Below are 27,663 nucleotides of genomic sequence, written 5' to 3' on the forward strand. Positions count from 1 at the left end.
ATTTAAGGGCATCTTTACTAAGACCATCACAAGGGTTATAAAAATGTATGTGTAATTAATTATGTTTTTTGACAATATTTCAATAGCCCATGCTATTAATTCAAATTTGTTTTTACATTGAACTATTTTGTATCCCATTCCCTATTTGATAAATGCGGCTATTCCATTCGCTAATTGTCTGTTTCTGAAGACAACTACATATACCTACAAGCCTAGGCTTAAGCCTTGTTTCCTGTTTGTTATATTTGTTTGTTTTTTTTCTTTATCATCAGTACTGTTTTACCATCTGCAGTAAGGCTTCTCTGACAAAGACAGACAGACACACACACACATAATATTGCTTATAGTCTTTTTCTTGCCTCAAATCCATAGTTCATATTAATAGTTCTTGTTTTCACTGTTTTGCTGTTTTGGATTTATCTTCTCCAATAAACGTCCTGCTTTTGTGTCCACCTTCCTGCTTTTGCGAAACAAACACACACACACACACACACACACACAGCTTCATAATAAAACAACCACAAACAGGAATCAAGTGTGCGACCTGTGTGTTAATTCACTCATTCCCCTACACTCCCACTGCATGCCCCCACCTGCCACAGCTTCTTAAATTCCAATGTAACATTACCACAGTTGTCATGATCCTCCATGGGACATCTCCTACTTTAAGTGTTTCGTTTATTGAACTTTTTCGCAGCTTGGATAATTACCTTGATCCTTTCTGCTCTGCTTTGCATTTTGGCTGAGCAGTTTACCACGAAAGTTATGAATTTGTTTTTATCCACTATTATTGAGTCTTTGTGTACTCTGTTCAGCTGCTAATCCATTTTAAGTGCTTCTGCATATGATATTCACTCTACTACTGTTTTTATATTCAGTAAATTTACCGTTATTTTTCTAACATATGTAGCACTATGGTCACCACCACAGTAGCACAAGTTGGGAGGAGTTTTCTCCTCTGTTCACAGTATCAAATTCATGTTCCTCTCCAAACATGAATAATAATGCTTGTCATCATTGCTTGTTATTTCGTATTGGCTGGCACTAGCTATTAGGCTAAATACGTGCACTAACTATTAGGCTAAGTAGAGCTGTCTTTCTGTGTCGGAACAGTTACCTGTTATACCTACGTGACTCACTCTCAGCTACCGTAGGTGGTCCTACATGGATATTCTAAAGTTTGCACTTGCCAAAAAAAAGTTTATGCCCAAACCTCACCAGTTCTACAGTGGATTGTTTCACTTGGATACTATAGCCTTGTACCTAAAAACGTCTGCTGTAATCAAAAAGACATAAAGACAACTCAAGACTATCAAGACTATCACTCTCAGTACTGTCTGAATTTATAGTATCTTTTATAATTGTAAAAAAGTAAGGAATTATAATCCCACTAACCAGAGTCACCCACAAAAGGATGTCTTTCCTATTGAGTCTGTTATTCCCAGAGGGCTCAGTAAAATTATTGAACTTGGTTCTGGATGCATACAACAGTATTTGCTATTTGTGTGATTCAAAAATAACATTGAACTGGATATATGATAGTATCGTGTAGCATGACAAAACATAGCTGAAAAAGTAGTTAATTACTGGAAAACCTGCAATAACTGAATTACAATCTATAACAGAGTAAACATACATTTCTTGCCAACAGTTGCTTTATAGAGTTACAGAAACAGAAAATACAGAAAATTACAACAAAAAAAAACAGCAGCATGTGTAGAAAAGTGTGTGTGTATATACATACACACACACGCACACACACACACGGAAAAGAAAAAGGAAAACAGTATACAAATAAGCAATAATGAATTAAATAAAAATATAAAAATAAGATAAAGTAAAATAAAAAACAATAAAACATTATTGTGGCGACGTGGGCGAGTTTTGTAAAGTGCTCTGAAAAGCATAGTGGCAATAAACACGAGCCCCAAGCTCTGCTGACATTCCACCTGCCACCCGAGTCTTCCTCTGCACACATCCACATCAGGGTTCTACAACTATATAAGAAATATAGTGTTATTATTCTGCTTCCAAAATTAAATGTTATAAGTGAACAGAGTAAAGTGTCTGAATCCAAAAAGTGATGAGTGAACCTTCAAGCTACAGTGTACCGAATTTCAAGTATACCTGTTGCAGCTTGTTTCATAATGCCTATCCTGAAAAATGCAGGACAGTATACAAATTGTGAAGTGTCTGTAGTGCAGCCAAAAAATACCCTTTCCCAGACTCAGTACTCCAGCTGACCACAACAGAAAGAAGTGTTGTCTGATAGCAACTGGGAAGAACTTCTTCCTGTAGCATTTTGTGGAGCACTTTGGTGGTCTCAGCCTTCCACTGATGGTGCTTCTATACTGATACAACGTGCTGTGTAGTGGGTGAGAGTCATTGTCTAGCAGTTTGTGCAGCATTTTTCTCGCTGACACCATCTCCAAGGCCTTGAATTCCACCCCAGTAACAGAGCTGGACTTTTTAATGATTTTATTCACTCTCTTTGCCTTAATCCTACTTCCCAGCACACCACAATATAGGAAATGGAACTGGCCACTACTGCCTGTTAAAACATCTGCAGCATGTGTGTAGAGATGTTAAATGACCTTAGCCTCCTAAGAAAGTAAAGTCAACTCTGGCCTTTTTTGTACAGTACCTCCATGTTCTTTGACCAAGTTTACTGTCCAAATAAACTCCCAGATATTTGTAGTCCTGAACCACATCCACAGTCACACCTTTGATGAAACAGGAATCAGAGTATGTCCCATTCTCCTAAAATCCACCACAAGATCTTTCGTCTTGCTGATGCTAAGTTGTAGATGGTTCAACTCACACCGAAAGTTGCCCACTACACTCCTGTACTCGTCCTCTTGCCTTGCCCTGATGCACCCCACTATTGCCGAGTCATTATTGAACATTTGCAAGTTGCAGCTGAAGTCTGACTTGTATAGTGTGAATAGGAAGGGAATAAGATTGTCCCCTGTGCCACTCCCATGTTATTCATGGCTGTTAGACATACATCTCTGAGGTATGGCACATTGCAGCCTTCCAGTGAGGTTATCAGTGATACAGGACACCAGAGGGACATCTACATACATCTGCATCAGCTTGTGTTTCAGCAGGGTAGATCTGATGGTGTTGAATGCACATGAGAAGTCAAAGAACATAAATCTAGTAGTGCTGTTGGGCCCATCCAAGTGAGTATAAGCTCAATGAAGTAAGTAGATAATGGCATCATTCACTCCAACCTTTGTCTGGAAGCAGACTGCAGTTTGGTCTGGTCTGTAGTTAACTGTACTGGGATGTCCATTGTTAGGCACAAAAATCGGACAGGACATCTTCCAAAGCATTTGTTACTCTCTAAGTTCAGGCTCAGATTGAATATGTGCTGGAGTACGCCACAGACCTGGGTAGCAAATGCTTTGAGGACCCTTGGGTTGGCACCATCTGCCCCTCCCTCCTCACTTGTTCTGCAGTGACTGGGCTAGTGAGGTCGTACTAGAGTCCACTGGATGGGTTGTCCTCAGACACTGACTATGTGGATTCAGAGGAAGCACTGTGTTACTTTTGAGGGATGCTGTCATGTGTTGAAAAGGGCCCTCTATATCTGTCTGAATTTCAAATCTGTTGAAGAACAGATTCAGCTTATTGGCCCTTTTCAGATTGCAGTCTGTCTCAGGTCCTGGAGTCTGCTTAATTCCTGTGATGGATTTCATGCCCCTCCACACATCTCTTGTGTTATAATTCTGCAGTTTCCTTTCTAGTTTCCTGCTGTAGCCAACCTTGTGTGATTCTAACCTTCAGTTCTTTCTTGTCCTGTTTCGCCCAGTACCTGTTCGCCTGAAGTAAGGCTCTCTTCTTCCTATTCAAAGGGGCCTTAATGTCTCTGGTGACCCAGGGTGTATTATTTGCAACACAACAAACAGTCTTGGTTGATACAATGCTGTCCACACAGAAGTTAATGTAGTCAGATACACAGTCCATTAGACCATTAATGTCCTCACCATGTGGACTACAGAGTACATTCCATTTGGTCACTTCAAAGCAGTGCTGCAAAGCCTCGGTGGTCTCCTGTAACCACCTCCTCACTGTTCTGGTGATAACAGGCTGCCATTGGACCAGAAGCTTATACTAAAGTTAGAGATGGACCAGGTTCTGGTTTGATCTGCCAAGCGATGGAAGGGCTACTGACCTGTATGCACTGTATTTCCATAAATTAAGTCTATTGTTTTATTTTTCCTGGTTTTGTAGTCCATATACTGAGTGAGTCGTATGAGTAGTATGAGCAGAGTCGTACTGAGAGAGGCATGATTAAATTCCCCTGAGATTGCAACAATGGCGTGGGTTTTGTTTATAGTCTTGCAGTGACTGAGTGAATGATGTCACATGCATGCTACACGTCGGCTGAAGGGAGTATGTAAACAGCCTGAAAAATGGCATTTGAAAATTCTGGGCATGTAGTATAGCCAACAGTTCCACGCCTCTCCTCTTGCCACTCTCCATGCATTTCCTGTTGGCCCAAATTGTTTGAAAACCATTAATATTCATGGTTTAGTCCGGAATATTTTCATGCATTTTGTTAAGAGTTTATAGTATAGTTTATAGTATTTACATTTTGTCATGATTTTGTTAATGAATGTTTGAATGTGACTTCAGTGTGACTTCTTGCCAGTAATTTTGTGTAACACCACACAATAATACTTTCATTAAAATAAGCTCATAATCTCTAATTTGTCTCTTTCTCTTTTTTCTTAGACTCTCCCTGCTCTAGCATGTTGGGGATGGTCTCTGGTCAGATCTTAGACTCTCAGATCTCTGTGTGGCCTGAAGTGGAGAGGGGCTGGTTACCTGAACAGGCCAGGCTCCTGACGGGCCGCTCTGGCTGGGTGGCACCTGTACCACATGGCACAGCAAACAGCTCCTGGTTGGCAATGGACCTTGGTTTTACCCACTGGGTCACCGCAGTCATCTTGCAGGGGGGGAGACACAGGGACAAGGTCATGTTTGTCCGACGCTTCAAACTGGCCTACAGCACCAACGGCTCTGACTGGAGCTACATACATGAGGAGAACAGCACCAAAGCTAAGGTGTGAGAGAGAGGGAGAGAGAAAAAGAGATGGGGAGACTAATATGAATAGCGATTGAAACAATATAAATATATTTCAGTGAAAGACAGACTTTTTCTGAAGAATATATTACTGTTTTTGTTGGTACATACTGTAAACAGTAATATATTCTTCAGAAATATGTAAATATAGAGGAAAAAGAAAAATCAACATGGATATACATAACATATGTAGATATGTATATGTCTCAACTTTCATCCCTCTGCAGGTATTCATGGGGAACCAAAATCATGACACTCCAGAGGTACGTTCCTTCAAGCCACTGATGATGCGTTTCCTGCGGGTATATCCTGAGCGTGGGTCGCATGATGGCATGGCCCTGAGACTGGAGTTGTTGGGCTGTGACACCCAACGTGAGGAACAGCCCATTTAACTACTGACGTCTAAGCACAGACACGACAAACCAATTTTATTCACATTTTGAAATTGCAGGTTGAAAACACCAAAGAAATCCAAAAAAAAAAAAAAAAACTATCCCCAAAATGTTTTTGTTCTTGGTTGAAGTGGAAAACTGGCATAAGGATGAAGAGAAGATGCAGTAGAGTAGATGTCAGCATAACTACTGTATGTTTAGCAGAATATTCATAGAATGGTAGTTGAATGAAACAGTAATTCAAGATGATTTCCAGATCTTTATAAATTCTTTTAAAATGTCTGAATTGAAGGAATTACCCAGTTATTTGCACATAGTAATGGTGCATAAAGCTTATGCTGATATGCTTTAATGAATGAGTATAAGAGATATGAGAGTATAAGAGATTTCTGTAATGTAAAATAGCTTTAACGCAATAAAACATACAGCTATGCCTAAAAGTGGCTGCCATGGCAACTATATATTTTAACTCTAACTTGGTGATATAATACAATATCAAAAAAATAAACAGATTCAGCACCAACTTAACTTATTATGGCAGTTATGAACACAAATACTCAAAAAAGATGAAAATAGTGTTCAAAAGACCTGTATTCACAGTAAGTACAAAAACGTGACATACAGACTTAGACAATTTGAGTAAATACAATGAACAATAAAATATTTAATGAACAGATAAATAGTAATAGTTATTGGATCTTTTGTCTATATGTACAAGCCTGTACCACTTTTCCTGATTTCTGCCCAAGTCACATTTAAGAGTGATGTTCCATGTGTAGGTTTTGGAACATAGCTACAGCAAGTGTCTTGATAAATCTATTGTATTGTTACATTTAATTATTTGACTAGCTGATACACATTGTGGTGGAGAGTAATCACTTTTCTGATTTGGCTGATTCAGCTGTCAAAAAAAATTATTAAAATTGTTAAATTAATATTAAACAATCAAACCCCATACAATAGCTTTGATAAAGAGGACAGGATTTTGTAAGTAGGATAAGAAATCTTTATTGTCATTATACTTGTGTACAATGAAATTTGGTGTCATTCTCACAAGCAACATACACTATATGGCCAAAAGTATGTGGACACCTGACCATCACACCTGTATGTGCTTGCTGAATATCCCATTCCAAATCCATATATACTGGTTGCAGAGAGAGTTAAATGGTCTTATATAGCACCTTTTAATCTTAGCAGTTCTACAAAGCACTTTGCAGTGTTTCTCATTCACACACCCAACCACCCACCCACCCACCCTTGGGGCCAGGGATCAAACCGCCAACCCGTGCTACCAGCTGAGTCACAGCCACCCCAAGTTACAAAAGCTTACATACTGAACATACCAAAGTACACTACAAATGATTAATTATTGATCAGCATTTAACTCTTAGATAGATAAATGCATATTTTATTTTCACAAGCTGGAACAGGTTTAGGTTAGACCCCTTACTTACATACAAGGGAACACAATGTTAAAGCATACAAAGACATTCTAGACAGTTGTGTGTTTCCAGCTTTTTGGCAACAGTGTGGGGAAGGACATGATGGTGAGGTGTCCACATGCTTTTGACCATATAATGTATCAAAGAGAAAAAATTTAACTGAGAAATACAGAATGTACACAGGAGGGAGCAGGAATATAATAAATAACAATAAATAAGTTAAATGGCTGTGCTTGTGTGTGCACATAGTGACAGCATATAGAGGAGAGGGATTGATGGAGGCCACAGCTTTGGGTAGAAAAAAAGTTTTTCAATCTGTTTGTGTTGGATCGAATTGCCCTGTACCACTTCCCAGACAGTAGCAGGTCAAACAGGCAATGTCCAAGGTGTGTTGTGGCTCTGCTGAGCTTGGCTAGCATAGACGCTGTCCAGGTTTGGGAGGTCCGTCAAGATGATTTGCTGAGCCACCCTAACCACACAAATTAATCTGGTCTCAGCCAGAAGAGAATGGGTTTCCTTTTGTGTCTGGCTCCTCTCAAGGTTTCTTCCTCATGTCATCTTATGGAGTTTTTCCTCGCAATTATCACCTCTGGCTTAGAGGTTACTATTAAAGATACATCCAGATTTCTGTAAAGCTGATTTGTGATAATGGTTATTGTTAAATGCGTAACAAACATATATATTTTTTAATTTAATTTTAACATGAAATGCTTCTCAAACAATTGCACAGTTTACATTATTTGTTTTTGCATAAACACATTCAGCCTTAAAGGGCTAAAAAAAAAAAAAAAAAAAGATTTTTCATTTCAGGTGCTACTCCTCTTCCTCCTACCACTACAATGGTAACCACAGTGAGGGTAACTGCTAACATCCCAGCAACCAGCCCAGCAATTGCTGGCATCACCACAACAGAGGACTGTGATGATGAATCTGCAACTTGTCACAGCGGAACAGGCACAAGTGAAGACTATGAGCCTACAGGTAACATATACTCACTCAGACAATCCAACCTTAAACTCACACGGACATGTAACACAGACACAACCAAAATTTTCTTTATTTGTGTATTAAGTCTGCATTGTGCCTGCATTGTTCAACTACAGGTACAGTGGCAGAGCCCATGGAATCTGGTGAGAAGGCTCACACACTACATACATACATAACATTATGTAGCTCAGAGGTTGTAATATCTCAGAAGGTAATCCACTCCAGTCTAGCTAGAAGTTTCATTTTAAAGTGTTATGGTGATAAATTAACCTACACAGCATTAATCCATAATGTGTTCCTATTAAACTATTTAAAAAGAGAGAGCATAAAAGAATCTAAAGAATGAGATGTCTGGAAAGAGAATATCTGAGAGTATTGTATATATCACATTAAAATGCCTAGAATCCTGTCACCCCTAGAGGTTCCCTCAATCTAGGTTTAGAAAAGAAAGCTAGTTCCTGTTATTCTGATGCACATTCTACTGGACAAAGTGATCAAAGTTGAAAATTTTGAGTTTAAAAATATTTCTGCATTATGGGTCTTCCCAAGAGGAAAAGACAAGATCAAATGTGTTCCATATCTGAACCCTTCTGAAATATTTTATGACAGTTAGAAATGCTTATTCATGGGTGGTGAACATAAAACATATACAGTTCAGCTGATTATGTACACTATATCGCCAAATGTTTGTGGACACCTTCCCCAAACTGTTGCCACAAAGTTGGAAGCGCATGATTGTATAGGATGTCTTTGTAAGCTGTAGCATTAAAATTTATAAACTGGATAGTTGAATATTAGAAAAAAAATTCACCTGGTTTTTTTCCAGTCTTCAACTGTCCAGTTTCGGTGAGTCTATGCCCAAGATAGACTCAGATTCTTGTTCTTGGCTGACAGGAGTGGAACCTGATGTGGTCTTCTGCTGTTGTAGCTCATCCACCTCAAGGTTTGATGTGTTGTGCAGTCTGAGATGCTTTTCTGCTCACCATGGTTGTAAAGAGTGCTTATTTGAGTTACTATAGATTTCCTGTCAGCTCAAACCAGTCAGTAATTCTCCTCTGACCACTCTCATCAACAAGGTGTATTAGCCTGCAGACTTTCTGCTCACAGGATGATTTTTGTTTTTTGCACCATTCTGTGTAAACTGTAGAGACTGTTGTGTGTGAAAATCCCAGGAGATCAGCAGTTTCCAAAATACTCAAACCAGCACATCTAGCACCAACAACCATGCCTCGGTGGCCATAACATCACAGAACATCATTTTCCCCATTCTGATGTTTGATGTCAACATTAACTGACCTTTTTGTGTGCTGTGCTGATTGGATAATTGCATAAATGAGCAGGTGTACATGTGTTCCTATTAAAGTGACTGGTGAGTGTAGTATATGTGTTAAATAACATTTTTGTGCAGTAATTAAGCTACGCTGATGTTCATAAAAGGCAATCTTTATGATTCCACATTTAACCTCCGCAAATGTTAAATGAGATATGTTCCTTACTTTATTGGCTGTCAGCTGCTATGGTAAGAAACAGGAATAAATCACACATTTTTCCCGTTTCTGTTTGAAAGCTAGCTAGGCTTTCAACACAAACTCTCAATTTTTCAAACAGTAAATAACTAATAATTTATCGAAAGATAGTCTGGTTATAAACAATATTACCAATATTATAAAATAAAGACCACTTTATTGAAACACTCAAATTTCAACACAAATTTCAACACTCATTTCATACTTATGAATCAAACACCACAAATACCTAAAACAATTAAATAAATTTGTGTCATCATTGACACAATACAAATAGTACTCCAAATACAGCTTATTCTATCTCTCTCTTTTTTATGAGCTGTGTAGTTTAAGATCTGTGTCTGTTTAGGCTCCATCGATCTCTCTCTCTCTCTCTCTCTCTCTCTCTCAAAAGGTCATGTATCCTATGGGTTTCATCTAGAATGGAGAATTTTCCAGGCTATTTACTATTCTTAGAATAGTAATTGATTGATTATATTGATTTTTAGAAAAGTTTTAAAATTAACTAATCAATTAGTTAAATTGATTCTTAGAAAAATTTCCTTTCCTAATCCTTTGAAAAATGACATTTATGTAAAGGAGTCAGTGTGCTACTTCTGCTTTCTGTGTTTTTGTACTGCGTGTAGCATATCTTTGGTTCGACTGCAATTTTGGCTGGTCAGACCATCCGTCTTTCTGTGGGTGGAGTCTAGAGAGCATCGGACAAGTGGACTGGCTCTTACAAAACCATGACATGCCCTCCAAACATCAACTGCCCAATGTGGATTACACAGGTGAGATTTTATTGGCCACTCACACAGGTCTCTAGCAAGAACTGACTTCAATGGTAAAAGGTTATATTAAATGAAGCTTCTGTAAACAATTTCAAAAATCATCTTCAGCATTGTAAAAATGTTTACACACACAACCTCTTCATGAGTGTGTTTGTTTCATTGCTGTTCTTTTGATATTTCTGAAGCATTTGGATGGAAATTTGGAATGCATCTGCTCATAGATTCTTATGTTTGGCTGTCATCAGGGGAACCTGGAAACTTCATCTACACTGCACTGACCAGAGATTCACTCTATCCAGAGACAGAGAAGCCATTAGAGCAAGAAATAGAGCAGGAGACTCAAACAGGAAGGAAGAGAGGGATGGAAGGAGAAAGAACTGCAAAGGCAGAAAGACAGAACGAGACGGAGAGTAAAGTCAGATTGGCACGGTTGGTCAGTTTGCCCGTTACGTCTCCTGATGAAGATCTGTGTGTGTCATTCTGGTACCGGTTCACTGGAGAACACAAAGGTGCCCTACACATTTGGCAAAAGACAGAGGGAGGAGGGGAGGGAGTTGGAGAAAGAGGAGAGCTACAGGAAGAAGGAAAAGACAGACAGAGGGATGGAAGTAAGAAAGAACAGGAGGTACTGCTCTGGAGGATGGAATGGCAAGAGACTAAAGGCTGGAAAGAAGGAAGGGTTCTGATGCCCCATGCTGATAAACCATACAAGGTAACTCTTATCCCCTCACCTCAACAAGCCACTGTGTTGACTTTTTATTTATTTAGTATTGTATTTCTGTACGTATGTGTTAGGTGATTATTGAGGGCGTTGTTGACAGCACATTGTCTGGACATATCTCTCTGGATAATGTGAAAATTGTCCCTGAAATGAGTGCTGCTGAGTGTAAAGGTAAGCCCCATCTTGGATAATTAGACTCTGCCACACCCTTGTAAGCTTGCCTTCCCCATTTCCTATTAGGGTTATTCCTGTCTCCATTGTACTAGCCAATCTGTTTCTGTTTAAGCTCAATGAAACATACAACCCCTGGCAAAAATTATGGAATCACCACACTTAGAGGATGTTCACCCAGCTTTTTTAGCAAACAAACAAATCACAGATATGACACAAAAAAGGTTTTGTTCAATAGCTTAACATTCTGGTTTGTGAAATATACATAAAAAAAAATTCAAGGACATTTTTTTTTATTAATGGCATGTCTTTTTCCAAATCAAGTAGAGGAAAAAATTATGGAATCACTCAATGTTGAGGAAAAAATTATGGAATCATCAACAAAAAAACACAATTAATACTCTGTTGCTCCTCCTCTGGCTTTTATTCTTTGAGGCTTAGACCTCACTAATGAAAAACAATATTCCCCATCAATCTGGTTCCAACTTTCTCGAATAGCAGTTGACAGATCAGCTTTGCAGGGTGGAGCCTTAACATGGACCAGTTTTTTTACTTTCCACCATAAATTTTCAATTGGATTGAGATCTGGACTGTTTGCTGGCCATGTCATTGAGTTGATATGCCTTTCCTGAAAAAAAGCTTTAAAACTCTTTGCTCTGTAGCAAGATGCATTGTCATCCTGAAAAATTATTTCATCATCACCAAACCTATTTTCTATGGATGGAATGAGAAAATGTCCAAAATTTCACTGTACAACTGTGCATTGACTGCTGAGGTAATGACTGCCATCTCCCCTGGTCCTTTACCTGACATGCAACCCAATATCATAAATGAGTTGGGAAATTTGATTGGTTCAGGCAGTCATCTTTATATGTTTTGTTAGAACGGCACCAGACAAACGTTCCAGCATCATCTGCTTGTCCAATGCAGATTCATGATTCATCACTGAATTTCACTTTCATCCAATCATCCACACTCCATGATTGCTTCTCCTTAGCCCACTGTAACCTTGTTTTCTTCTGTTTTGGTGTTAGTGCTGGTTTTCTTTTGGCTTTTCTATATGTAAATCTCATTTCATTCTGCCGGTTTCTTACAGTTCTGTCACAAACATTGACTCCTGTTTCCGCCCATTTGTTTTTCATTTGTTTTGTTGTGCATTTTCTATTTTCAAGGCATAGTGCTTTGAGTTTTCTATCCTGATGCTTTGACATCTTCCTTAGTCTGCCTGTATATCTACCTTTCATAACCTTCCCATTAAGTTTATACTTGCAACAAATTTTAGACACAGCTGACTGGGAGCAACCAACTTCTTTGGCCACACTCCATGTTGAAATTCCTTGTTGAAGGAGTTTTATAATCCTTTCCATTGTTTCAACTGACAACTCTCTCATTGGAGCCATGTTTCCTTTTAATTAGCCAAGTCCAACAGCCCATTAAAGTGTGTAAGCACTCCCTTTTAACTGCTGACTTATTAGCATTTTTAGACTTGTCCCAGTATTTGTTTTAGAAATGGAAATTAAAAATTGATTCCATAATTTTTTCCTCAACATTGAGTGATTCCATAATTTTTTCCTCTACTTGATTTGGAAAATGACATGCCATTAATAAAAAAATGTCCTTGAATTTTTTTTATGTATATTTCACAAACCAGAATATTAAGCTATTGAACAAAACCTTTTTTGTGTCATATCTGTGATTTGTTTGTTTGCTATAAAGTAAAAAAGCTGGGTGAACATCCTCTAAGTGTGGTGATTCCATAATTTTTGCCAGGGGTTGTAGTTAAATGACCCTGGGGTTTTGATCCTGAGTTTTGGTTACTTCTGTGCAGAGTTTCACACATTGCCCTTATGTCTAGGGTTTTTCCCACCTTGCATCCACTATTTCTAGCATTGACTATCTGATGTTTGATGTGATAACTAGTTAAACTTTTGACTTGTATCTGCTAGTGATGGGAAGTTCGGATCATTTTACTGACTCAGACCTTTGAGTCTCGTTCAGCAAAATGAACGAACCTTTTTTCGAGTCATTTAGTTCATTTTAGTAAAATATAATTAAAATGTTACGTGTTACTTCCCTAACACATCTACTACTTATGCAAATGTTGATCACACGACAAACAAGACCTTTGTCATGTGATCAACGACAAACAAGACCTTTGTCGTGTGATCAACGACAAACAAGACCTTTTATAATGCTATAAGAAACAGAAAAAATTAATTCATTGTTTACCTGCATATTTAGTCTATGATTAGCTTACCTCACCTCTTATCTGACAAGTCTTCGGGTTTGAGTCGTTCGTTCATCACGTGACAGCCCCATAAGCTTAACCAATGCAGCCTGAGCCGGAAAGAGAATTAATTAGTTCATCTCTCGAGTCTTTCGAGTCGTTCGTTCTTTTGTCACGTGACCACTTCCCGGATCAGTAATACTATAACGTAAAACTGTATTTTTTGTATGTTGGATCATATTTAGGAATTATCATAAAATTATCAAAAAATGTGTAATAAGCATTTTCCTAGAAATAAAAAAGGTCTGTCCATTTCTGTCACTATGTTTTTGTTACTGTTTCTTGAGGATCTGTGGTGTTATTTTATACGTTACGTTATTTTATACGTATACTGTCACGTGATGAACGAACGACTCAAACCCGAAGACTCGAGAGATGAACTAATCAATTCTCTTTCCGGCTCAGACTGCATTGGTTAAGCTTATGGGGCTGTCACGTGATGAACGAACGACTCAGACTCGAAGACTCAAAACAGGTGAACTAATTCCAGTACAGAACCTATAAGATGTTGCGCATGCGCGACTGAACGAATCACTCCCCGAGACGACTCGTTCCTCCCGAGTCACATTAAAGATTCGTTCAAAATGCACGAATCGTTCAAGAACGACCCATCACTAGTATCTGCAAGATTTTATGCATTGTGCTGCTGCAACATGATTGACTGATTGGATTAATGCATGAATGTACAGGTGTTCCTAATAAAGTGGACAGTGAGTGTATATAGCTTGTAGTAAATTATAGCATCAAAGTAAACAATTTAAATAATTCATGCTTACTGCCAACAGCAAGTGTTCAACTGATTCAAATTCACTCACCATTAGACACATCTTCTTCCTTTATGCTGGTAGAGGGGGAAAAACCCTTTATTCTCTTATATACTGTATGCCATTAACTTATACCAATCCTTTCTCAGAACTAGTCTTCTTTTCAAAACCTCTGCTCAGCTTAGCTCACAGCGTGCCTTTTCCACAGTAAGACATCGCCCCTGGTGGTAAAATAAGGCTCTGTCTGAAACGGTATGCAGTTTAGGGGTTGAATGACTACTAAATTTTATTAGTCAACCAGTAATTGAAGTATTTAACTAGTTGTCTTTTAAACTGTTAAAGCAAAAACTGTTTCAGGACATCACTATTTTAGGCTGTTTTTATTTGTGTAGCAAAGAACACACCAAACCACCTTAAGTTAAAAGCCATACACAGGCTTCAAATTAGATTTTTTTTAATCAGAGGAAAATGTCCAGACTGATTTGTGCAGGAAGTCTACAGCAAATCAAATAACCACTCTTTATAATAGTGGTGAGCAAAAAAGCATCTCAGACCGCACAACACATGAAACCTTGAAGCAGAAAACCACATTAGATTCCACTCCTGTTTAGCCAAGAACAAGAATCAGCCAGAGAACATGTCGGTAATCTTCGCACATTTCGCGGCATCCGCCTACAAACTTTTGAGCTTCTTTATGCTGAGCTTCTTTTCCCTTCTTTTCCCTGCCATCTTACCATTCCAGCACTGCATACCGGGCATTTTCCCGGTGGGCCGACGCACTATCGGGCCGGTACAATGTTATTTTTATTTATTTATTTGTTTGTTTGTTTGTTTGTTTGTTTTTTAAAAAAGGTGGAAAAGGTGGTGCTGAAAAGCTCAGGGAAAAGAAGCTCAAAAGTTTGTAGGCGGATACCGCGAGATGTGCGAAGATTACCGACATGTTCTCTGTAGGGGCTGTTGCAGCAGTAGCCTCTTCCTCGTCGGCAGTTCCGAAACTTTCACAGCAGCGTTATCAATACTGGCAACATTTTAAATTCTAGTATATGTTGTACACAGTTGCATACTTATATTTTTAAATAAATTAAAATTAATTCAATAAATACTTTGACCTTAAGCTTCTTTTCTTTGGGTATATATATATATATATATACGTCGAAGTGGTGGTGGGCCGCCTGGACCAAAAAAATGCCAGGACCGATTTTTTTTCCCAGTCCAGCCCTGCCGGTATGCCAGATTACCAGTCTAGCACTGCTGCCACTTCAACCCGCCTCCTCTCTGTTCGCAGCCGACGCTCGACCATGCCCCCGCTCCACCATGCCCCCGCTGTCACGTATATATATATATATATATATATATATATATGTATATATATATAAAATTGACAAATGTCAATTATATATATATATATATATATATATATATATTATATATTTATATATATATATATATATATATATATATATACGTGACAGCGGGGGCATGGTATATATAATTGCATATATATATAATTGACATTTGTCAATTATATATATATATATATATATATATATATATATATGTATATATATATAAAATTGACAAATGTCAATTATATATATATATATATATATTATATATATATATATATATATATATATATATATATATATATAATTGACAAATGTCAATTATATATATATATATATATATATATATATATATATATATATATATATATATATATATATATATATATATATGGATGAGGTGCTAAGGTATTTTTCTGTGTGTTTCAGATCCAGAGTTTGAGGTGACTACTCGTACAGCTAAACCTGGTATGTCAGCCCTTGCATTACAAGACCTGACTTCAATTAGACATTATAAAGTCAATACGTGTATATTTAGAACACACACACACACACACACACAGACACACACGTGTATATATATATATATATATATATATATATATATATATATATATATATATATATATACACGTGTGTGTCTGTACACACAGACACACACGTGTATATATATATATATATATATATATATATATATATATATATATATACACGTGTGTGTCTGTGTGTGTGTCTGTGTGTGTTCTAAATATACACTGCTCAAAAAAATTAAAGGAACACTTTTAATCAGAGTATAGCATCAAGTCAATTAAACTCCTGGGATATTGATCTGGTCAGTTAAGTAGCAGAGGGGGTTGTTAATCAGTTTCAGCTGCTTTGATGTTAATGAAATTAACAACAGGTGCACTAGATGGGCAACAATGAGACGACCCCCAAAACAGGAATGGTTTTACAGGTGGAGGCCACTGACATTTTTTTCCCTACTCATCTTTTCTGACTGTTTTTCACTAGTTTTGCATTTGGCTAGGGTCAGTGTCACTACTTGTAGCATGAGGCGATACCTGGACCCTACAGAGGTTGCACAGGCAGTCCAACTCCTCCAGGATGGCACATCAATACGTGCCATTGCCAGAAGGTTTGCTGCCCAGCACAGTCTCAAGAGCATGGAGGAGATTCCAGGAGACAAGCAGTTACTCTAGGAGAGCTGGACAGGGGCGTAGAAGGTCCTTAACCCATCAGCAGAACTGGTATCTGCTCCTTTGTGCAAGGAGGAATAGGATGAGCACTGCCAGAGCCCTACCAAATGACCTCCAGCAGGCCACTGGTGTAAATGTCTCTGACCAAACAATCAGAAACAGACTTCATGAGGGTGGCCTGAGGGCCCGACGACCTGTAGTGGGCCCTGTGCTCACTGCCCGGCACCATGGAGCTCGATTGACATTTGTCATTGAACACCAGAATTGGCAGGTCCGCCACTGGCGCCCTGTGCTTTTCACAGATGAGAGCAGGTTCACTCTGAGCACATGTGACAGACGTGAAAGGGTCTGGAGAAGCCGTGGAGAACGTTATGCTGCCTGTAACATCATTCAGCATGACCGGTTTGGTGGTGGGTCAGTGATGGTCTAGGGAAGCATATCCATGGAGGGACGCACACACCTCTACAGGCTAGACAATGGCACCCTGACTGCCATTAGGTATCAGGATGAAATCCTTTGACCCACTGTCAGACCCTACGCTGGTGCAGTGGGTCCTGGGTTCCTCCTGGTGCACGACAATGCCCGGCCTCATGTGGCGAGAGCATGCAGGCAGTTCCTGGAGGATGAAGGAATTGATACCATTGAATGGCATCAATACCACGCTCGCCTGACCTAAATCCAATAGAAGACCTCTGGGACATTATGTTTCGGTGCATCTGACACCGCCAGGTTGCTCCTTAGACTGTCCAGGAGCTCAGAGATGCCCTGGTCCAGATCTGGGAGGAAATACCCTAGGACACCATCCGTCGTCTCATTAGGAGCATGCTCCGACGTTGTCAGGCATGAAATAGCTAAATAGCTAAATAAATAAATAAATAAATAAATAAATAAATTAAAATAGCACATGGGGGCCATACAAACTACTGAGTACCATTTTGAGTTGCTGCAATGAAATTTTTTCACCTTGATTTTCGGGGTGTCTTTGAATTCAGCCCTCTGTAGTTTGATAATTTTCATTTCCATATGTGGCATCCTTTCGTTCCTAACACATTACCCAGTCCATATCAGTATAGATATCCAGCATGATATTTTTCCCCATTGAGATCTAAAGTGTTCCTTTAATTTTTTTGAGCAGTGTATGTATATATATATATATATATATATATATATATATATATATATATATATATATATATATATATATATATACAGTTGAGGTCAAAAGTTTACATACCCCTTTCAGAATCTGCAAAATGTTTATTATTTTTACCAAAATAAGAGGGATCATACAAAATGCATGTTATTGTTTATTTAGTGCTGACTTGAATAAGATATTTCACATAAAAGATGTTTACATATAGTCCACAAGAGAAAATAATAGTTGAATTTATAAAAATGACCTCGTTCAAAAGTTTACATACCCTTGATTCTTAATACTGTGTTGTTACTTGTATGATCCACAGCTGTGTTTTTTTATTTACTTATAGTTGTTCAAGAGTCCCTTGTTTGTCCTGAACAGTTAAACTGCCTGCTGTTCTTCAGAAAAATCCGTCAGGTCCCACAAATTCTTTTGTTTTCCAGCATTTTTTGTGTATTTGAACCCTTTCCAACAATGACTGTATGATTTTGAGATCCATCTTTTCACACTGAGGACAACTGAGGGACTCATATGCAACTATTACAGAAGGTTCAAACGCTCACAGATGCTCCAGAAGGAAAAAAACATGCATTAAGAGCCGGGGGGTGAAAACTTTTGAACAGAATGGAGATGTGTACATTTTTCTTATTTTGCCTAAATATCATATTTTTTCATTTAGTACTGCCCTTCAGAGGCTACAGAAGATAGTTACATGTTTCCCAGAAGACAAAATAAATAAAATTTACCCTGATCTTCAAGTTCAAAAAGTTTTCACCCCCCGGCTCTTAATGCATGGTTTTTCCTTCTGGAGCATCTGTGAGCTCCAGAATTATATTAATTATATTAATATATATACACACACACTCATATAATGTGTGTGTATATGCATACATACATATATGTAATTATTTAAAAAAATGTATTAATATATGTTGAATAATCCATGTTGAGTTGGTGCGATATAGCCTGACGCAAAGAAAAGGGGGTTTATACTTGACATGTTACTGTGTGTGCGCATGCAGAAGCTGCACCAGCGTGAGCAGTACTGTTCACACACTCGCCTGGGTATTTTATGTACATCTGGACGTTTAAGAGCGACATTCACTAAATGACATGTCAGAGTAAAACATGGCTCTGTAAAATATTTAGTGATTTCATGCACAGCAATGTTAAACTCACAAGCTCTGTCTATCTTTAAATAATTTCTGACATGATTGTAACTGTCATCATAAGCTGTGCCTCAAATTGAAATCTCTGACTTTACAAGTATTTACTTAATCTAAAAAATCCAGAAGACTGGTATGCAAAACAAACATTTCAGTAGATTTGAAGACTACATGAGAGATGTTTAAAACACTAACTGTAATAGGGAATGCAGTTAGTGTTACTACTTAATAAAAGTGTAGAATAATGGCTTGTTTGAATCAGACTCCCAGTGATATTTCAAAATATTAGCACACAAAGTCCATATTCAATATTTCTAATATTAATTTGTAAAATAAATGAATGAAACAAAAGAGGAGATTGTGAGTTTCTCTCACTACCCAATTTGGGGACCCCTGGTTTAGACGCTTGATCCTCTTGCATGTGTGCAGCTCAGACTGATTGATCATGGAGCTGCTGTAAATGAATTGTAATGCAGCACATTTAGAGTTTGTCTTCACGTGCGTGTTGTCGATTCAGCCAACTTTAAAATCTATGTAATGACCTGGCATGACTATGAGTGATATGCTGCATGAATCTACTTCTGTGGGCTTGTTAAAATCTGCCTGACCTTTGCTTCTTCATACCATTATGTGTCTTTTTCTGTTGGTGGTACTGTTGCTCACTCCCATTCCATGAAAAGAAATTTGTTAACAGTGAATATTCTGATGGCAAAAAATGAAACCTTATATTGATTATTTTTTATCTTTGAAAAACAGGGGGTTTAGCCCTGCTAGCACATTCATACCAGCTGCCCCAGCTGTGACCATTTTATTTGAATGCCTTCTTTACTCAACTCCGTCTCCTCCGCTGAATATAACAACCCTTTCTCTGCCATTACGACATTAGAAACAGGAAGCAACATGACAACCAGGGATCAGTTCTCCGGAAACAGACAGCATTTGTCTGTAACACACTCTCTCTCCCTCTCTCTCAGCAGAGTGTGATGTTGAGCAGAATTCTAAGGACTTTGTGTGGAGGTTCGGGCTGCGGGGTGGCTCCATGTTGAAGACACTGAACCCCATTCTGATCACCATCATCGTGATGAGTGCCGTGGGTGTGCTGCTAGGGGCTGTGTGTGTTGCAGTGCTCTACTGTGCTTGCTCCCACAATCCTGAGCAAACCGTTTCTGCCCTTGAGAACTACAAGTTTGAGCTGGTTGATGGCCTCAAGCTCAAGCAGGAGAAAGTGAGCGCACAGAAATCGTACACAGAGGCATAAGAACCAATGCTATGCAAACTCTAAGAGAACATTTAATTAAAGCTTGTGACCTTTGACAGTTCAAGACTGACTCATGGTTTTCTCAGGAGATGCAGTGAGAGGGACTGACCTCCAGAGGGTACCCTAAACAAAAGACAATATACAGTTTACTGGTAATTAGCACCTGGTTGGTTGGTCTGATTTTATTTCTCGATTTTTAATACTTGGATGCTGGTAATGTGACCACTCGTGTGGATTCCATCTATTTTGTGGAACCTTTTTTTTCTTTAAAGAAGAGAACCATGTGTAGAGAGTGGCATGTGCCTGTGTGTGACTTGTGGCTTATGTTAAACTCAAATAGTACCTTTTTTTTTTTTTAGATGTTTTTGTTTCCTTTTTACATATGCTCTCAATACATATGGTCTCACTACAGTCCTCATCTGCCATTGCATTCTGCAGGTCGAAATTCAAAACTGAAAAAAAAAAAAAGAAAATATTGTATTTTTGTGCCCTGTTTCCCATTTTTGTGCTGTTATCTCCTTTAAACTATATACAGACAAGGTGGTAAATCAACTGACAGAATAAAAATAATGTTATTAGGTAAATTAGGTAAAGTCACTTAGGTCACATCAAATTGCAACACCGTCTGGAAAATTCCTGTTCCTGAGGTCTGCAGTTGTCTATCTCTCTGCCCTCACATATAACCAAAGCACATTTGTTCAGTTCTATTTATCCCACCTAACCACCAGGGGCAGTGTTTAAACACCCCCCCCCCCCCCCCCCCCCGGAAACCTTCTTGTACACATGAGCACATGTTAAGACCTTTACCACAAAGCCACATGACACGTGACTTTATGATGTTATGCAATGTCATCAGTGGTCGGTTTCCACTTTCTTCTTTTTGCCATGTACACACTGGGCTTTTTCAAGCTATCTGAGAAACAGCTTGTGTCTATGGTTGGAGCTACAGGTAAACCTGTCCTCCAAAGTTGGTGTTAGTGTCATACAAACTTAACAAGTTCTTCAATTGGATTAATTCATGAGGCACTTACCTCACATTCCTGAGCTTGCAAAGTTAATGGGTTCCATTTACATTCATATACAGGCTAGAGTAGGTTACCCTCCATCTTCCCTTGGCATACTGAGCCCTCATCTAGGCACCACAGCTCACGAGAAGGCCGCAAACATAATGGAATGGATTGCCCTCGTAATTCCACACTCATGATGCTGTGTTGTGTGCAAATTCCACTGCCTTGCATATGAAGACCGGAGAGAATCTTCCCTCCACCTCCCCATATCAACACAGAATGAGGTTCATCCTCTGTGTCTCCTTAGCAAAAGCCTTACAGGTGGCTTCACTGGAAAAAGTGTTATGTTCAGGCAAACAATGCCCAAACACTGAATACGGATGCACTGCATATGTTCTGGAGAACTCTTATGACATGGTCTTCCACATTGCACACACAGGCAGTGAACTACTGTTGCTTGCATTGGAGCCAGCACTCCAATCTTCAGCTGTTGATCCCTCTGTGACAGAGCTGTGTGAAACCACACTCACAGCAGTGAGACACAGGATGACACCAATTGAATTTATAGATGACACCAGGCATGTTTGGCACAATCCCTGTTGGCAGACACATGCAATCAACCCTGCAAAATCTATGTTGTTTACCAGGGCTGGAAGGAGGAGCACAGGTGTCACAAACCCTTTGGGTTTATAACAGTGTTTCAGAAAGGAGTGAAGCCAAATTTTGTGAGAAGTTTCCAACGGGAGCAATGGTTATTGATGATTGCATTTTATATATGTCACCATGTGACTTTGTGGTAAAGGTCTTGACATGTATTGACATTTAAAAAAAACAGCCTCCTGGCAGTTATCCTGTGTTCAGTAAACAGGGTTATACAGTATATGTACACTAACCATACTTTACCAGTTTTTTCATCTGCCAGAATAATTACTTTTAATTTACATCAAACCACTCATCACTCAAGTTCCAGTCGTACATTTATTTGCTGATTAATTTATCAGTTTTTAGTCATTTCTAACAGGTTATATTTCAGGAGAAACACAAGAAAACCACTGTCCAGTCTTAATCTAACTCACTAACATACCCATTCATTCAACAACTACTACATTCCAAAGAGATGATAAAGTACTTGTTCTTAATTAATGTAATAATGATGTTTTTGCATTGTAAAATTTTATTTAGTGAAAGTAAGTTTTTGTAAGTCTGGTTTATGTGTGTGTGTGTGTTCAAACATCATGAACTCTACCATTTTTGTAGTGACACACACACCTAATCCACATGACATGCCCTCACACTACAGTATGACCAGGCCTCACACTCACACAAATGTGACAGTCGTACCCACCTTAACTCTTACTTTAATACAGCACCAAATTCAGACTAGAGTGTGGTGGTATACCAGTAATGACAGTATACTATGAATAATATACTCAATTGATACAGATAATCACATTGCAAAAACAACAAAAACATTTCCAAATATGTTATATCCTTTGATGAGCTGTCTGCTTTTAAAGAACTAATATACGTACCTGGTAAAAAGCAGAGGAAAAAAACTGCTAATATAAAACATTACATTTGTCCATACAAATCTTATCACTTTGTGTCAGCTTATACCATGCTATACCAAAAACTGATATTGGATTGTATCATTCCATACTGTTATCTTTCAACCATTCCACTCCTATACCACATGCAACTGAAAGGTTTATTATCATGAGTTAAATAATATTAGGGCTAATAGTTATGGCTACTACTATATCTCAAAATTTTCAAACCAAATTATAATCAACCCCATCAAAAACAATAGCAAAAGCCTATGGTCTGATTGCTATGCTAAATTGTACATACTCCCGTATGGAGATTTAGGATTTAGGACTTCTGATTTAGGAACTAGAAATATTGACACTCTTTAGTAAATCCAAGGTTGGTGCCAAAACTCTGTTTACAATCAGAAATGACCATTGCTAGTTAAAATAATTCTGTAGTTCTGTGGATGCTTCAACAGACTGAATGCTTAAATAGACTTAAATGCTGCCATTTTTAGAAGGATAATCAATAATTTGTTTCAGTAAAACTGATCCTATATGTTACTGTGTCCATAACGTAAAGGTTACAGTGATTGTGATAAGGGATGAAAACTTTGGCTGAAATGAGAAAATATAGTGACATTTTGAAAAGCAATATATACACATTTGGAATTATGTCTTTATGTGGGGTTACTTGATTTTTTTTTTTTTAAATTATATAATGACCAATACATTAATGGATAGGTCTGCCACCATATTCTGAGAATAATTTAGATGTGTTTTTGCTTGTACTTTTACTGAAACATGTTGTGCTCATTTGCCTGTGGGTTCTGGGAATAATGACATTGTATCCCTCTATCTTCAGTTCAGTTCAATTTATTTATATAGAGCTTTTAACAATGGACTTTGTCACAAAGTAGCTTTACAGAAATCCAGATATAGATTTACATTTTTCCCTAATGAGCAAGCCAGAGGTGACGATGGCAAGGAAAATCTCCCTGAGACGACACGAACAAGAAACCTCCAGAGGATCCAGACTCAAAAGGGAACCTATGCTCTTCTGGGTAACACCAGATACTGCGATTATGAGTCATTACTCATCCACAGATGTATACTGTGGCAGCGGGGATGTGGTCGAGTGTCAGCTGTGGACGAAGAGGAGGCGGGTCAAACTGGCAGGTAACGTGATGATTCTCACCTTTGTCTTATTACCACCAGTCTACTTATTCGTGTCTCTTTTGTGCTGTCAGTGACTCCCGTGACCAGACAGAGAGAATATGATATAGCTGGCAGACAAGCACACACACACTGCAGAACTTGAACTTGATGGAGAAAAAGCTGTCCAGGAAGGACCCTTTTCTGTTGAGTTGCTTGGGTTTTTGAAAGTGCGCTGTCTGAAAAGCGTGGACTGCATAAACGCGATCCCAGAGCTAAAATTCCGCCTGCCTCTCGAGTCTTCCTCCACACCCTCACACACCGAATTATACAGCGGTGCCGAAACCTGAAACCGGAGAAGACTCCAAAACCGCCATGGAAGCTTCCCCACTCAACGAGATTGTCAAGGCCCTCACTATCCTCCACCAAACCCAAACACCAAGCGCTCCTCAACCCGTGCAACGAGCAGCAGTTGCGCTTCAAAGCCCTCATGCAGGAACAGACTGAGAGTCAGTGGGCACTCTACAAGCTGTTGCAGCCCACCACATCTCCAGCTGTGTCCCCTGCCACACATGATTCTCACCAAGATAGCCTCCATGGATGATCCGGAGGCCTTCCTAGAGCTCTTCGAGCATGCGGCAGCTGCGTGGGAATGGCCAGAGGAGGAATGGGCTCTGCGGCTCCTCCCCTTGCTATTTGGGGAAGCCCAGCTTGCCGCCCAGCAGCTGCTGCTATGGACACAGCCAGAGTATTCCAGTGTCAAGAGGGTGGTCTTGCAGAGCGTCAGCCGAACACTTGAGGAGGACCACTGATGTTTCCGGTTACTGCAGCTCCCCGAGGTCGGCCACCCCATCGCATACATGCAACAGCTTAAGGACTCCTGTCAATGGTGTTCGATTGAAGTGGAGCTGGATGCGGAACAGATCATCGAGCTGGTGGTACTGGAGCAATTTGTCAGTCGACTCCTGACAGGAACGGAGGAGTGGGTCCAGTGCCACCAGCCTGCATCCCTGGTTGAAGCCATTCAGCTGGCAGAGGGTCAAGTGACGGCAGTCATTGGTCCGGGTCTCCCCCTTTTCCCTCGCTCTCCCTCTCTCTCGCTGGTTACGGGAGTGACTGAACACACCAAAAGACACAAATAAGTAGACTGGCAGTAATAAGACACAGATGAGAATCATCACGCGTTACCTGCTGGTTTGACTCTCCTCTCTGTTCACAGCTAATGCTCAACCACACCCCGCAGCCAGATATACTATAGAGTCAAGCAATACTACATGTGTTGAAAGGATCTTGAGTACAAGCATCAGGGTCATTTTTGATTTTTAACTTTGAGTTAAAACCTTTAAGTCTACAATATCAAAGTGAAATGATCCACTGTTCAGTGATTGGGACTTGAGTGTAAACTGCTTTTAGCAAGTCTTTAGGCTGTCCAAGTATGAACATAAGGAGAGGCAACAGCATTCAAACATCTCAGTTAACCAGAACTCTCCATGCCCTTAAATTGTCCAGATCTGTGCTTTTACATGAGAGAAAAAGAAAATGCTTGACTAAACAAATAGATTTTCAGCCTAGACTTAAAGAGACTGTGTCTGATTGGAAGTCTGTTCCATAACTGTGGGGCTTTGTAAGAAAAATTTCTGGCCCCTGCTGTAGTCTTCATTATTCTATGTACCAACAAACAGCCTGAACCTTTTGATCGAAGCAGGTGTGGCGGATCATAAAAGACCAAATTTCGCTCAGGTACTGCAGTGCGAGACCATTCACTGGTTTATAGGTCTTTAGTAGTATTTTATAATCAATGTGATATTTTAATGGGAGCCAATGCAGTGTGGATAAAATATGGGTGATGTGTTCAAATATTCTGGTTTAGTAAGGACTCTGGCTGCTACATCCTGGACTAGCTGGAGTTTGTTTATGCACCTCCTAGAACATCTAGACAGCAAAGCATTACAATAATCCACCTAGAGGTATCAAAAGCATGAACTAGTTTTCCTGCATCATGTAGTGACATTACATTTCTTATAGACTATGTGGCAGTGTTTCTCCCAATCTCCACAAGATTTTTTGTTTGTTTATTTATTTATTTTTTTTGACTTGTTTTCTTCTCAAACATACCCATTTTAAACTCAGTAAGGGCTGTTTAGCAGTATTAGCTACAGGGGGAGTCCATAATCAGAATCACTGGGAAACATTACTTTACGCTCCTGCACCAAATAATTTACTTCCTATGTACTGTATATACACTATGTAGAGTATGACAGAAAGGATTCTACACCCTATTGAGTACCCTGGGTGTCTAATATGGAGTCATTTATAACATACATATGACATTTTCCTTTATAACAGATTAATAGGTTATATTTTCGCAGAGAAAAAAGACCAATCTAATTTCAGTTATTGTTTTTTGTATACACAAGACTACAAGTCCTTCCAAAATTTGTTTACTCCAAACTCAAAAAAAAGGTTAATGACAGTTTCGCTGTTGGTATGACAGAAAACACATGAATCATTTACATTTTTATGTAGAGACTTTAGAGAGTCAGTGGCTTCAAGTCACAACAGTAAAGCCACAACCTTCTGTTAGTAAGCCAATGATTTATTATCTGGGGGCACACAATTAATTATGAAAAGTCTGAATTATTATCAATATGATGATATCAGCTGAATGGATTTGAGCACGCGTGTACATCTATTTTCCTCTCGCAGTTGTAATTTACCGTGCGCGCGAGCGTCAATAACACGCTCGGATTTGCCGCCATATTACGCTGCAGGTGACTAGAGAAACGCCCCCTCACCTAGGAATTCCTACTTCTAAACTGCGAGTTCCTCCTAGTTCAGTAAGTGACGTTAAACCAACATGGCTGCGCACAGCGTCAGCAGTAAACACTTCTTACCTTTAAATACTGTATATATATGCGTTTTGGCTCACTCATCACAGTTAGTTGGCTAGTTCATTGCTAACAGAAGACGAACACGGAGGCGTCCATATTTCCCCCTCACAATGTAACTCGAATGCACGGAGGTCCAATGTGCGTCGAATGCAGCGTGCTCTGTTAGTGGTGTTTTGTTTGCGAATGTATCTGTGTTTTTGAATGAATCTTTAAGTGGATGAATTGTTCTCGTTCAATTCTATTTACTGACTCATATTTTTCGTTCACTTAAGTCCCGCCCGTGTAAAACGTGGCTGCTTCGACAGCTTTTTCCAAGCGTATCCGTCTGCGTCCTGCAGGATTACAAACTACGCCCACAATTGCAAGTTACGCCCACAACAAATACGTTAAACAACAGTAAAGCACCTTACAAGGCACGCCCACTATTACAAGTTATGCCCACAACAAATACGTAAAACATAGGGTTAGGATTAGGTTTAGGGTTAGGGTTAAGTGGGCGTGTTGTGTAGTGTGATTTGCTAGTAGGCGTTCCCTGTAATGGGCGTTCCTTGTAATAGGCGTGGTTTATAGTCTTGCAGGACGCAGACAGACCCTTCTCGCTTTTTCCTGCTTTTTAAAGACTGCATTAGGTTGCGGGCTGTGAAGGAATTAATGTATTGAGTGAATGACAATGATTTACTCAAAATATCTGAAGACAGTCACTGGCACCACCTTCTGGTGTAATGATGTAACATACGGAAAGGGTCACTGAACGAATTAGTGAACGAATCTACCGTCTGTGGTTGTATGAGAGAGTATACGGGGTGTTGTCGCTTT

The 27,663-nt window shown here is 39.1% G+C and overlaps 1 protein-coding gene across 14 annotated transcripts in view; it reads left to right on the plus strand.

Moving 5' to 3' along the window:
• The window catches only part of LOC113543049 (neuropilin-1a), a 136,900-nt gene extending 114,441 nt beyond the window's left edge, over nucleotides 1-22,459 (plus strand). For 6 of the 14 annotated variants that reach the window (XM_034314907.2, XM_034314910.2, XM_053227608.1 and 3 more), the window contains 9 exons: nucleotides 4,744-5,075; nucleotides 5,323-5,467; nucleotides 7,743-7,913; nucleotides 8,036-8,062; nucleotides 10,072-10,218; nucleotides 10,464-10,930; nucleotides 11,014-11,110; nucleotides 15,937-15,975; nucleotides 19,982-22,459. In XM_034314907.2, the coding sequence (XP_034170798.2) occupies nucleotides 4,744-5,075; nucleotides 5,323-5,467; nucleotides 7,743-7,913; nucleotides 8,036-8,062; nucleotides 10,072-10,218; nucleotides 10,464-10,930; nucleotides 11,014-11,110; nucleotides 15,937-15,975; nucleotides 19,982-20,265 (1,709 nt within the window). In that variant the 3' untranslated portion in view covers nucleotides 20,266-22,459. Of the gene's footprint in view, nucleotides 1-4,743; nucleotides 5,076-5,322; nucleotides 5,468-7,742; nucleotides 7,914-8,035; nucleotides 8,063-8,745; nucleotides 10,219-10,463; nucleotides 10,931-11,013; nucleotides 11,111-15,936; nucleotides 15,976-18,190; nucleotides 18,638-19,981 lie in introns of those variants that run through there. The other 8 variants (XM_053227606.1, XM_034314908.2, XM_053227611.1 and 5 more) reach the window with 8 other exon arrangements.
• Nucleotides 22,460-27,663: the final 5,204 nt, after the last annotated feature.

The sequence above is a fragment of the Pangasianodon hypophthalmus genome, chromosome 21, assembly GCF_027358585.1.
Source record: "Pangasianodon hypophthalmus isolate fPanHyp1 chromosome 21, fPanHyp1.pri, whole genome shotgun sequence".
In the NCBI taxonomy this organism is placed as follows: domain Eukaryota; kingdom Metazoa; phylum Chordata; class Actinopteri; order Siluriformes; family Pangasiidae; genus Pangasianodon; species Pangasianodon hypophthalmus.